The following is a 14,411-nucleotide window of genomic DNA, read 5'->3' on the forward strand; positions in this document are numbered from 1 at the left end:
CAAGTTCACTGATGTCCGCTCAGCCCAGTTTGGGGCACACTCGCAAGATGAGGCATGGGTCAGTTGGGGATTCTATGAAAACAAGTGGCAGTCATGGGCATAGTCATCTATCTAGCCAGTAGCAGGCAATGTCCCAGGGCAAAGGAAGTGAGGCTGCAACTAGCATAAGGATGCAGCCTCTCTCAGTCATACAGGAGTGGTGAGTGACAGAACAGCTTGTTAGTGCAACATAATGGACAGGCACAATGGTAACCAGTGAGACAGGAGATCTGTGACACTAGAAGGACCAGTGACCAGGATGTCTGGAGGTGGCCAGCAGAGGTCAGAGAACTCAGGAGAGTGAATTTTCAAAAGATAACATGTAAATATTGTAGGGGCTCAGCCCTATCTGTCTCCACTCTACAGTGTCTCATTAGCATACACAAATCACTCATTACCACATTGTAATACTGTCTGTACATTCAGGGAAGTGCTTAGGAAAAAGAAATAGCCTCAGCGCCCCAAAACACACACATCAGGCCCACAAGGTACTAGAGGGTCTTAAGCATAAGGATGGGGACAGATGTTGCACTAACAGTAGGGATGAGAACCCCAAGGAAGGTTATTAAAGGAAGGGTCACCCTGGGGAATGCCCAGAGTATCTATCATAGGTGCTATGTAAACTGAAAAATAAATAAATATAATACATTAACTAACAACATATTGTGATATGAAAAATATGGGGAAACAATTTTAGAGACCAGCATAAGGTTCCTTTAAAGTTTTTGTTTCTATGTGCGTATCATGACTAGGTGATTGGATTGCACAAACAAGAAGCAATGCACACCTTTGCCCAAAACTCACCCTGATCTACTTTTGAGGCCTCTGAACTGTTTTGCTGCCCCGCTGGGGCTCGGGCTATTGCCTTTGCGCTGCCCTGCCTGAGTCCGGAGATTGTTTCCCTGCCCCAGGCTGGGCCAATCCCTGCCAGAGCAGCGTAGGGAGTGGGTGTGGCCTCCCTCCAAAACTGATTGGGGGGGGGGAGATGGCACCCGCTTTACAATATCATTATATAAAAATCAAAGAGGTAGATTTTAATGTGCACATTGTCACTGAAATAAGGAGCTAATGACCAATACAGCCATTTCACAGGCGCCATCTTCTTTGTTTTATACCTCTAGTGTCCCCATCCCATTCCTGATTTAATTTCAGCCTGCACACTTTTATGCACCATTTTTAATGAGTCTCGTGGAAACACTTATCATCATTTATCCTATGGCAGCACCCAAAGGCCCCAAAGACGACTGGTACCTCATTGTGCTGAGTGCTGTACAGACACTGCTGAAGAGAGTTATTTGCCTTACTGCAACACCTTGAAATTAATGAAATCTCTGGGAGAGTAGGTCAGAAAGACTTGCTCGTTGTCTGAAGAGTCCAAAACCTTGCTTATGTTTTAAAATTTCATATAAATATAAAATAGGTTGATGGTTCAGATTATGCCAACTATGCCTTTTAGACAATGCAGTTGCTATGATAAGGCTTGCTTGGTAGAAATATGTTTAATCCTCCATCATGCTTTGCTGTACTTCCCAAGCACGGAAAATGAAAGAAGAGATTAGATATTACCTAGAGAACTAAAATGAAATGTGATTTAAACAAAAATGTAGCCAGTGAACCAAATACAGCCTACACATGTATGTATATGAGTGATGTAAATGGGGCTGTCAGTTACACATGGGGTATAAGTTGGCCAGAAAATGGGTGTGAGTGGTAAATTTGTGCAACTTACACGGGTTGGGTATTCACTGTGTGGGCAAAATGGGTATGTCAAGAATGTCTCTATTTCCATGCATTCAGCAAAGTATACAAATCAAATAGTAGAAGGGCATAAGATAAAACAGTTCCCTTACTTTAACTTGTGCCACACCCCATCCCCAATGCTCCAAGGGCTAAGTGGGTGCAACTCTCAATGGCCTGCAGTGAGCATCAAATACATTTATGACAAGGGTGAATTTGACTCCATGAAATCCCAGAGCAGTGGAAGCTTACACTCCTTGTGCACAGGGATGTCACAGAGGTGCAAGTTACATTATTTTGCTACTTGCATCTATCTGCAGGCCCTGCTATCCCCAAGGTGCCATTTACACCACGGTTCATGTTACTGCTGAATTGGGCTCCGTGACCTTAATGTCAATTCATCATAATGTCGACTGTCAGTGCCTCATCTACCAGGAATCTAACAATCTGTCCAGTAGCAAATTGGTCTTCAAGATGCTTTTGCTGAACATATGCGTAACCCCTCCTCCCCCAAACAGGGCTGTTTACAGTACCAGTAACAAACTGAGGAATACTTGGCTGTTTGACATTCTTTCTTAGCTGTGTATGAGACAGGTAGTTTGAGCAGCAGTGCTGGTATAGATGATCACAAGGAGGGATTACAGGCTGGACAAGCTTAGACTGAAGTTGTAGCAGGGGAGGGGCAGGAGCTATTGCAATGGTTTCTCTCTGGTCTTTTAATCTCTCCTCTCTGTCTGGAAGCCTGTTTTCTCCTTCCAGTAATCTACAGCAGCAGCTGTTTGTATCTTGAGTGTTTTCTATTTGGACTTTGCAGTTCTGGGAGGTCTCTTCCTTCACTGTCCTGTAATTACAGTTCCCTTGGCTCCCATGAAGGAATCCATACTAAGCCCTTTCTGCAGAAAATGCTACTTTTCAATGGTTTCCGTTGTGGTCTTTTCTTAAAATGGGTCTTTCCCTTTGCTTCTATGCTGTCAGTTTGTATCCTACAAGTTAACACACTAAAGAGAGGGTGAATTGGTTATTTTGGTGACCCTAGCAGGAAAAGAGCCAGTATCTGAACTTGTATTTTGCACTAGTGTATCCTAAGTCTACGAGTCTCTGGCACTCATTGCTTTAAAGTATAGGGTTCTACATGCTTCCCCTAATCCAAAGTCCAGGAATGGTTCTAACCCTTAGCTGCACAGAGGAGATGGCAGTTGTTATCCCCATCCCTACTGATACAAGGGGAGAGGGATGTTACACTGGGTCTGCTGCTCAGAGTATATAGTGTTCTCTATGGCAGATTCAATAGGCAAAAGATTATTTCTGAACCATAATATGGATGCTATTGGGTTTACTGAGTATTGCCCTCAGATTAATCAGACAACATTAATATTTGTGTTAATTGATACATTGAATATTCAGTTGGCCTATCTCCACTATGTGTCAGTGATATTCTAATACTGATTTTTAAACATATATTCTAAACATTTGGAACACATGACGGGGCCTAATTGTCAAAAATGGAAGCCAATGGGCTACACAAAACACGAACAGGTAATTCAGGTACATGTGCACTAGTTAATCACCTACATGCTCATACAGTGTGCATGGGCATTTACATGCAATCATGTTACTTGGATACTCAAATGAAGGTGCCTTTTAGTATGTGCACTTGAGCCTCTGTCTTTGGAGAATCTGGCTTTAGATGCAAAAAATCCAACATTAGTGGAGCATTGCAGCTGAACCTTTACACCCAAAGAAGGGAGGAAAGTCAAATCTATGGATTTTACAGCATTTATAACTCAGTACACTTGCCTATTTATTGTACTGGGTATGAAGTGTTAACATTAATGCCCTAATATGTACATGAAATCTGACTCAATTACAGATGCTGTGGTCACATGGATGGATTTTCAGCTCTCACAGGGACAGTTCCATTTGGCTTCCCCAGAGATAAAATGTGACACGACTCTGACAAAGCTCTGCAGTAGCAGACATCATCAGGAAGGAACAGAAGAAAATCAAGGTAACACCAATGTGAGGCCTCAGATGAGGAATGCCGGAAGTGATCCTAGTAGAAGAAGGTGAGAGTTAGTATGGCAGAAGTGCGATTAGAGAAGGACTAAGAAGGCCTTTAGTTAGAAGGATGCCCCTGGAATGGGAGACAAAAGGGAATGAGGATATGGGGCAGCAAGCTATAGGAAGACCACTATTATAATTATTAATATTAACAATATGTGAACACACCACCTTTCTTGTCAGGATCTGAAAGCATTTCCAAAAAAATTAGTTATTTAAATAAACCTCAAAGCATGTTTTCAAGGTAGGTGAGAACTTTACACCTAGGTAAACTGAGGTACAGAGACTAGTGAGACAACTTTGCTTTTGGAAAGGGGTTTCTGAGGTTGCCAAGCAAAATATAAAATTCTCATATAACAATCTGTAGAAGCCTGGAGAAGAGCTAGATGCTTCTCTCTTATACAGGAGGCCAATCTGGAGGATGTGGTTTGCCAGGATGCTGACATAAGATAAAGGAACTGGTTGCTAGGGTCACAGGAAAATACTAATGATATGTATTGATTTAATTCTGCGAACCCAAACAAATAAAATCAAGCAAATGCTAAAAGAGTATGGAAAGACTGAGGAAACTTCTCTTACCATTTTCCCAATCATCATAACGTATGGTCCCAAATACTTGTTCACTCCGAAGATGTCTAGCAAGCGTATATACCAATAAATTATGTTAACACAGTATATGACTCGGCCGTCACTCCGGAATGGTTGATCCTGCAGACGAAGCACCATTCCGACAGAGAACAGGAGAATGGCTATGAGGTCTGTAACATTCCAGTACTCTTGGAGCCACACCTTTACCTTCTGTAACAGCTTCCCAGGCTCCGACATCAATATCTACAGGGCACGAAAGAGGGATAGGAGATCTGAGATATTTTCACTTTAAGTGCCACAGAAAACACATGGCAAACATTCATATATTATACAGGCCAAAAGTAAATCTGATGAAGTCCCTGTTGTGACATCCTTCATGGATACCTTACATGCTTCTGACCCATCTTTAAATACCTTCTGGTCTAACTAATCAAACTCCATCTCAGATATATGCACAATGTATTATTTTAAAAAAAATTATTGAGTTATTCAATTGTGAAACAAAACCAAATACATATTCCTAAAATCCCCTGTAAGTGACAAAAAAATCACTATTCACTTTCCAAACTGAATGATCCCATTTTGAAGTAAAGGGTAGGGGAAGGGAGGTTGAAAAGTGTTTAATTAAAAAATTCTCATTTAAAGAAACTACAGAAAAGTGTTCCCAAACTATCCATAAAAGAGCCAGCGGTCTTTAAAGACCACACGGACTTGGGTTGTGCATTTCATCCAAAAGACTGATGTTGTTACTTGAACATAGCTTTGGGAGACTGAGTTTCACAGTTGGGAAAATAATGCATAAAAATAACTTATTCTATGAATTTAGCTTCTTTTCTGTTTGCAACATCATCTGTGAGCAGTTTACAATTTTCCTGAACTTGTCTGTCATTTGAAACTATTCACCAAACAATTTCCATGAATAATCCCTTGCCTTTAACTTGTTTGCAAGTATTTTGTTTTGAGTATTCTATATTTGGAATCTGAGTACGTTGGAGAACAGTCATATGGTCTGTTTTTGTTCCCTGACCTGGTGAGCACATTTCTTAGACAAATTGTAGACTTGTTTTCTGTGAATAATCTCCAACCATCACTAAAAACTGTTTCCATAAACATTCTTCCTACAATGTTTGTGGAAAGCACACACAGAGCTGAAGTGAATGATTAGAAAAATAGAACAAATATTTACAGAAATATTTAACAGCATTTGTTTTCATCCACTGAATTCCCTGTAACTTTTTATCAGTGCTGCAGAGCCCTCTTCTGGCTGATTGATGATGATGATGTGTGCATATATATATTTTTAGAAAATACAATCATTACAACCCCCAAAATCCTTGTCCTATTCCACCATGTTGTAATTCTATTCATTTGATTTAAAACTAAAGCCCAAATTTTTGGAACTTGTATAATGCTTTTAAGCAACTGTTTTAGGATGAATTATTCACTAGTCCTCAAAGGCACTTAAAATATATTTGTTGGTGGAAATGAAAACATGGATGGCAGGGTCTGAGGATGAGATCAAATTCAGCCTAGGGGTACAAATGCAGTCAATGGGAGATACACCTGCTCCCATCAGGGCTGAATTTGGCCTGTGCTCACACTGCAGAAATAAACCCTTATTAAAGCGAAGTGAAAAGGGCACAGCTGTAGCTGCAGGGGGATAGGGGACAGAAGATGACAAAATAATTCTGCTTCTGATATAATTATAGAATTTTGAATGTAGTCATGAATGATTATTATCTTTTTTCTCTAAGTGCTTTCAATCTTTTGGGAGATGCACATCAATAGTAGATGTAAGTAATGAACAAACATTTAAATAAAGAAGGAGAGCCTCTTCCCCCCCGCTAAATGGGTCACAGTGTTATGGGTCTGAATGGTCCCAGAGCTCAGAATGTTTGGATCCAGAGTCTTGGTTCAGCACATTATGAAGACATAGAACAGTTGCAAATATTGAATGCAGAGCCAAGCTTTTGGATAGTTTGGGGGGTATTTAGATGTGAGGCTCTGGCTGGAACCCTATCTCTAACCCCCTTGCCTCTCCACAGCTAAAAGTAAACAACAAGCCCCACAATTCTACTTCAGTGGCCACACCTATGAGGAATATTGTGAAGAACCCTAAGAAATCCCATGGAAAGTGGGACTATGTTATAGGAAAACCCAGCAGCTGACAATTTCATTAGGCTTTGTGTAGAAATCTGAAATTGGAAGTTCCAAGGGAGCTGTATGAGTGTGGAACAGACTGTTGCTTTTAAAACAGTAAGATGGAGAAATGTAGCAATTGAAATTCCAACATTCCTTCTGCTTTTCCAGAAAAAAGGCACTTTGGAGTAAGTCTACCTAACACAATACTCAGAGAAAAATAATTAAACAAATTTAAAAAAAAAGAAAAGCATTTGTGTTTCCTTTCTGTTTTTGGCTCATCCAAGATAGTTTTACCTCTCGCATCTTCTCTATTCCCAATGTGAAAATATAAGAGATAACTATCCATTCCTGTGTAGAAGGCCAACGATCCATCTTCACTAGCACAATGTAGTTGAACAGCATCAGATACCCGATGTATGCTAACTGTAAGGAAACAAAGAATTTCTCTTGGCATCAGTAACCACTAACTAATGTTTAGACAGTTTACTCAGATCCTTTGAGGTGGCTTTAGAACCCTAATTTCAGTTTGCAAAGATCTTCTATCTGTAAACAGAGAAGAAAACATCATCATCAGCTATGCACATTAAATCTGTGTACCAAGTGGAAGCTCTAAAATAAATGCGTGGGGGTCTCCTCTCCTTGGCTATTGCTGCTTTACAAGTATAAACACATCTATCACTGTTAACACAACCCATCTGGATCTCCACTGCCGCTGGTGGGATCAGTCTTGGTTCTATACCTTCCATAAGGCCACTATCAATCCTAGACTTCTTAAGTCACCTGTGTGAACATGTCCAGTCCAGTCCATTTCCCTCCGACCTACTGCTTTTTACTCAGACATTACTTCCCATAAATATAATCATTCTGACCTAGATCCACCCTGACCTCCTGTATCTTTAATGCACAACTCTTTTAATCTGGATCCTCTGGATCCAAGGTGATGCTGTGATAGATATAGTAATTTCCAGCAATATTCTTGGAAATTCTTATTGTATTAAATGCAAAGTTTATGTAATACTGGGGGCTGGAATTGTATATAACCTCTCTAGGAGGAGGATGTGAGGAGTTTAAAGGGATATAATGAAATTGTGCCAGACAAGAATGGACTTTTTGGGGCAATAAGTGAGAAGTGGATTTCTTGGAAAATACCTAGGCAGAGGTTAATTGCAAACACCCAGCTTTTTGAAGTTACCCTCTCAGAAGAGGGTGACTGTCTGCTGATTACCTGTTCCCAGGATTTGGAGATCCAAGACTCGAGCTGTATTAAAAAACAGGCTGATCTATCCAACTGGTGTTCTGGCTCTGAATCTGAGACAATTAAGAACTAGTAATCACGGGGAAAACCCAGTTGTGTGTTTTGAAGGACTGACAATTACCAGAGCCTAAGTTGGAGTTGGGACAACCTCTGGTAAGCTTTTTAGCATGTGTGTAGGTTCTTTTAATTTTTAATATGTTTTCTCTGTAATGCTTTCACCCTAGGAATAAATGTGCTTGCTTATTAAGATCTGTGTGGTAACTTATAACTGTGGGCAATACACAGGGCATAGCCTCTGGAAAGAAGGCAAAGCACAAACACTGGCCCTCTTAGGTAGTCTGACTTGCTGGGAATAGAACAATGGCAAGGAACTGTGCAACCTGGAAAAACTCTTAAGGATGGAAAGAGATGTGACTCTGCACCAAAGAGGTGACAGCTGAGGAGATTGGAGTCTACAGTGGATATCCGTGGTGGAGCATGGAGGGAGGTATACGGATGCCGTTTCCCTGAACTGTGACATTTGCTATATGCCTTGACTCAGAGTAATACTGAATCTAGTCTGGTCACTATCCATACTATTTCTACCACCTTGGTCATCTATATCCTATTGCTCTGGCCTTCCTGCTACTATTTCTCACCCATCCACCCTCACCTCTTTCCAGGCATCACAACACAACTGCTCTGGTCTTCCTCCTGTCATATTTCTGCCATCTGCCCTAACTTCTGTTGGGATTGAAAAAGATGTTGGTTTTTTTTTTTTAGTATATTGGGACTTAGGCCATTTTAAAAAAACAAAGAAATAAAATAAACTAAGTGCCTCTGATCAGCCAACTAGGAGAAGCCATGAACATAAGACTGATTAAACTGAGTAAGGCAGCCAATAGTCCAGCTAGACCATATCCTGTCTTCTGACAGAGGGCGATGCCAGATGCTTCAGAGAATGAACAGAACAGGGCATTTATCAAGTGATCCATCCCTTGTTGATCAGTCACAGCTTCTGGCAGCCAGAGGTTTAGGGACACCCAGAATATGGGTTGCGTTCTTGACCATCGGGCTAATAGCCATTGGTGGACCTATCCTCCATGAACTTAGCCAATTCTTTTTTGAACCCAGTTATACTTTTGGCCTTCACAACACCCCATGACAACAACGTCCACAGATTGACTGTTTATTGCGGGAGGATGTACTTTCTTATGTTAGTTTTAAACCTGATGCCTATTAATTTCATTGGGTGACCCCTGTTTCTTGTGTTATGTGAAGGGGTAAATAACACTTCCCTATTCACTTTCTCCACACCATTCATGATTTTATAGACCTATATTATCACTGTTTACTATCTCTTCTAAACTGACCAGTCCCAGTCTTTTTAATCTTTCCTCATGGAGGCTGTTCCATACGCCTAATAATTTTTGTTTTCCTGCTGTGTACTTTTTTCCAATTCTAATACATCTTTTTTTGAGATAGAGCAACCAGAACTACACACGGTATTCAAGGTGTGGGCATATGATGGATTTCTATAGTGCAATTATTATATTTTCTGTCTTATTATCTATCCCTTTCCTAATGGTTCCTAATATTGTTAGCTTTTTTGACTGCTGCTGCACATTGAGCAGATATTTTCAGAGAACTATCCACAATGACTCCAAGATCTCCTTCTTGAGTGGTAACATCTAAGGTAGACCCCATCATTTTGTATGTATGGTTGAGATTATGTTTTCCAATGTCCGTCACTTGGCATTTATCAACATTGAATTTCATCTGCCATTTTGTTGCCTAGACACCCACTTTTGTGAGATCCATTTGCAACTCTTCACAGTCTGCTTTGGACTTAACTATCTTGAGCAGTTTTGTATCATCTGTCTACTTTGTCACTTTACTGTTTACCCCTTTTTCCAGCTCATTTATGAATATGTTGAGTAGCATTGGTCCCAGTACAGATCCTTGGGGGGGACTTGCTATTTACCGCTCTCCATTGTGAAAACTGACCATTTATTCCTATCCTTTGCTTTCCTGTCTTTTAATCAATTACTGATCTATGAGAGGACCTTCCCTCTTTTCCTATGAATGCTTAGTTTGCTTAAGAGCCTTTGGTGAGGGAACGTTCGTGAGTGACATGTAGTCACTGTTGAATACTTCTGTGGCATTGATATTTGACTCTGGTCAGACTTTGCAGTGCTCAGTTCCCTTCTCTTGCCCCTGTGAGTGCCTTATTTTCAAGCAACAGCTTTATAATACAGGATATTTTAAGCCAAACTCTTCAGAGAAAAATCTTTAGTGCCAGGCGCAGAGATTTAGTTACGTATGTTCTGTTAAGGCTGACATTTTATTACATTTGTTGGTATTTCAGGAAATATGTTTTTCTCTCTTTGTACTCTGTATTTTATGCTGTATTACTTTAAGCCTATTGCCTATGCAGTAACAGGGTCAAAATGAAGCTACATAGTGGCCCTGTATATTTTGGTTTTATATTTCAGTGGTGGTAGCGGGTGCTCAGCACCTCACAGAATTCGGTCCATAGTTCTGCTCTGTTCAATTAGTTCACAGAAACAATTTGTTGAAGTGTGTGAAAGCATAACACTCACAGCATTGAGTCCTGGCTTTATTTTCAGACACTGGCTTGGAAACCACCCAGGTAAATTCTTTAAATTGACCATAATTATGAACACAGTTAATATGTACCTCTTTTCTACTCAAAACAGAGGAGGAAAAACTCATCCCTTCTTTCAGTTCAGTATTTGGTGATTGGATTGATTTTCCAGAGCTAACCTGATCCTCTCAATGTGTTTGAAGGAAAAAGAGAGCCAGGCTGACCTATGCTGGGGTCTAGTGCTTTTGAGTCAACAGACATCTAATCTGAGTGGGACTGGCTGGATTGTAAAACATTTCTACCCAATTGAAAGAACAGCTTCAAAGTAGGATGTTCCTCTTCCTCAGATAAAACAACTTAGGGGCAGTGCTTTTGAAAGCCAAGTGATCCCACCTCTTGATGTCTTTTTCAGTTAAAATGTACCTATTAGATCTTGCCTGTTCTTGGGAACTAATTCCACCAATCCAAGTTGAATTGGTCCCCTTTACTGAATGAGTGGTCGTTAATGTTGTAAAAAACAAGTTCCATTTCAATAGTAACAGTCTCAACATGCTGAATGTAGCCCTCTCCAGTATACATTAAGAATGATGATACTAGAGATGGACACAGAATAATGGAGTGGTTTTATATGCCATTCACAGTGAATATTGCAGTTGATACTGACACTTTCCTTGCTTGCTGAAACCTGGATACGAAGATTTTTGGGGATTTCTTTTGACTAGTTTTTAGGTTATGCTTCTTTTAAAACAAGCCAGATTGATTCCAGAGCTATTCTAGCCTCACTTAGAAATTGCTTTTCCTTCTTTTTGCAGAAGTTTTCATTCAAGTCTAATCAGGCTGCACAGCCAAAAATCCACCTTAGTTTGTTCTGGAAGCTGAATCTAGCCAAGATCCAGCATAATAAGTGACCCTGATCTGCCTCAGGACTTAAAATAGTAGAAACAGGTCTAAATAAAAATGCAGTATTGATCTCCTTCCATTTCAAGATTGAAATAGCAGTGCAAGCCAGGACACTCATTCTACTTACAGCGGAAGGAATTTTCTGGATAGGCATAATGTACATTGATACTCATAATGATACTAGACTGCTGATGAGCAGTTTTTAGATTCATCAGCCTGATTGACATTTAATAGCTACAGTTCAGTAGTATCCTGTTGGATGATGCTTGCCAGGTTTCAGTTAGTTCCTAGCATATGCTACCCACCATGGTTAGATCTCTGCTGATGGGGAGTTGTTTGTGTTGCCTATATATGTATCATCAAGGTCTCTGCAGGAAAGCACGATTTTTTTTTTAAAGTCATCTCCAGAAACAGGGAATTGTCTTTTGTGATTTGCTGAAATTGGGGTTGGGTTCGGCAGAAGATAGATTATGAAAATTAGCCAAATAAAACAAAAATGCTCTAAGAAAGTACACTGCTGTAGTTGACACCTACTTTAATTAATTATGGAGTCCTTATTCAGGCAAAGCTTCCGTTGAGTCCAGCAATGAATTCAGTGGCAGTACGGCCTGACAGTGGACTTCAGAATTTGGCTCTACTATTATTGTAGTACTTAGAGATAGATGTTTCCAAAAATATGTCTACAACACTTACAGGCTCACCCATTTGTCCATGTAAGTCAGCATTTGTATATACAAATACTGCATCTGGACTTACAAACGTTGGTCTGCTTCCCCAAATGTCATTTGTGACATAATGGACATCCTTTGAAAATTTGTGCCAGTACAAACAGACATTCAAACAGATACACAGACAACAGAACGACTGACTTTTTTTTTTATAAGTGCCTGTATCATCATTAGTAAGATAATGGGGAAGATAGCTTACCGTGTAGAACCAAAACTTAACTATGGGTGCATTGTAGAACTCGTATATCTTTCTTCCAAAAGGGATCAGTCTGTGCCTGCTGTGAACTTCCTCTTCCTCTTTCTTTCTAGATGATTCTCCATTCCCTCGTCCCAACATTGCCTATAACAAGAAAGGTCACTGTTGTAGTTGTTTCTTTGTGAACTACATCTTAATTGGATCCCCCCAGGGGTGGGTGGGGTGGTATTTTTGAAAGTGTCAAAAAGAGCCACATTAAATGATTCTCTGATATTTTCATCTTAAGGTGAGGCTCAGTTTACCCATCCCTGTGGGGCTCCATGAAGCTGTAGGATTCAAATTCATTTGCAAATAATCACTTTTGGATGGGAAGCTCCATTTCATATCATACCAATTGTTCCCTCATAAGTTGAAGGAGCCACACACTTCAGCGGAACTGTCAATACCAATGTGACTCCTGAGCTCCACTCACATCTTGGTTCTTGCTAGATTGATTTCTCTTCTCCTGACAGTCACTTTCTATTAAGTAGCTATATGCACATCGGAGAAGACTAGAATATAAGTTGTTATATGAAAATGATCAGAGAGTTGACATGGGGTGTGAAGCACAGGAAGGAGGAAAGCAGGGGTTGAAGGTTACTGAACTAGTAATAATAATGTAACTAGTAAGAAATAATGAAGCTGGCTGACTGTTGTTCACATTGATCACTGTATCCTACTTAGGCCACAATCCTGCAGTGAGCGCCATGTGATTTGCAGGGGCCTGCCCCTTGGAGTCCATTGTAGGAATGAGGCCTTAGATTGTAAGCTCCTTGCTACGGAGATCACGTCTTCTTCCATGGTTATTTTCCAGAGTGCTGAACACACTTTATATGGTACATCCTCAGCTGGTGTAAATTGCTGTAGCTCCATTGACTTCAGTGACATGATTTCATTGGCGCTATTACAATTTTCACCACCTGCCGCTAGATGTTTTAGAAATAAATACAATACTAAGGGTGACTAAACAACAGTGGATGTGGTCTAGATGTAGAGCTAGACTGAAATTCATGCTCAACCTGAGAGAGAGAGAGAGAGAGAGAGACCAAATATTACTCACTGTATATTAACCTCTGAAGAATGGCATTGTTTTCCTTAAAGAACTAAGGCAAAAAGAGAAGCGTCCTGCTGTGTTTGTAATACTGACTGTAGAACTGCTTTTTTGTTTTCACTCCTCTCTGAATAGGAGACTCAGGGTATCTGGAATTTTATGAGATTTTTTTCATGCTGTGAGCAAATTCCCGTGTTAAATTTGTTGTGACAGGCACAGATTTTGGTACTGTCTCCATGTAGTGACACCTGCAAGTCAAAATATTTTGATATCTTCTGTCTGACCTAAGTGTGCCAGTCCTGCCATGCTGCTTTTAGTTAATGTTTCTGTAACACTTTCCTTCTGAAGAGTTCAAAGCATTTCACTATATATACATGAATTAATGCAGACTCCCAACATCCTTGCAGGTACTGCTACTATACCCATTTTACAAAGGAGGAAACTAAGTCACACAGGATGTTTGTAGCAGAGGTGCTTTCTCCCAACCCAGCATTTGTACTTTATCTACGCTGTCCTTCCTTCATTCATGCACCTATCTATATGGGTCCTGATTCAGCAAGGCATTTAAACATGTGCTTAATTAGCTGACTTCAATGGGATTATTAACAGGCTTATAGTGCCTTGTTGGAAATGGGATATGGCCCATCAGCATAATAGCTGAGCAATTCCTAAATATTTAAAAATAAATTTTAGAATCGTGTGTGTGTGTGTGTGTGTGTACATACTATACTGGGGAAAGTCAAGTAAAAGAAATGAATTTTACCTTGTTTACCATCTGCAGTGTGAGGTGTTTTTTTTCTGCAGAGAATGACATTACAATACTGTGCCACTGAAAACTTTGAAGGTATTTTTGGCAAGATGTAGGTAAACTAAGGATGAATCCCCTAAACTTTATGACGTAACATCCGATGTTTGCTGGGGCACTACTATATTAAATAATCTTTTGATGACTTTCTATAATATTAATTCATCACATTCGCATTCTTACATTCTATCTCCCTGAATAACCGGATTATTATATTGCTGTAACCTTTGTCCTTTTCCTTCCCATACTGTTTGACATCCCACTTATTGTGTCCTTATATAAA

General features: G+C 40.0%; 1 protein-coding gene across 4 annotated transcripts in view; it reads right to left on the reverse strand.

Moving 5' to 3' along the window:
* The window catches only part of TRPM3 (transient receptor potential cation channel subfamily M member 3), a 593,929-nt gene that overhangs the window by 22,540 nt on the left and 556,978 nt on the right, over positions 1-14,411 (reverse strand). For all 4 annotated transcript variants that reach the window (XM_067569296.1, XM_067569294.1, XM_067569295.1 and 1 more), the window contains 3 exons: positions 12,237-12,377; positions 6,862-6,990; positions 4,417-4,668 (listed from right to left, as the gene is read on the reverse strand). In XM_067569296.1, coding sequence (XP_067425397.1) covers positions 4,417-4,668; positions 6,862-6,990; positions 12,237-12,377 — 522 coding nt within the window. The remainder of the gene's footprint in view (positions 1-4,416; positions 4,669-6,861; positions 6,991-12,236; positions 12,378-14,411) is intronic.

This window comes from Emydura macquarii, unplaced genomic scaffold, assembly GCF_026122565.2.
Source record: "Emydura macquarii macquarii isolate MOO-44397 ecotype Brisbane River unplaced genomic scaffold, CSIRO-AGI_Emac_v2 contig_2897, whole genome shotgun sequence".
Taxonomy (NCBI): Eukaryota; Metazoa; Chordata; order Testudines; family Chelidae; genus Emydura; species Emydura macquarii.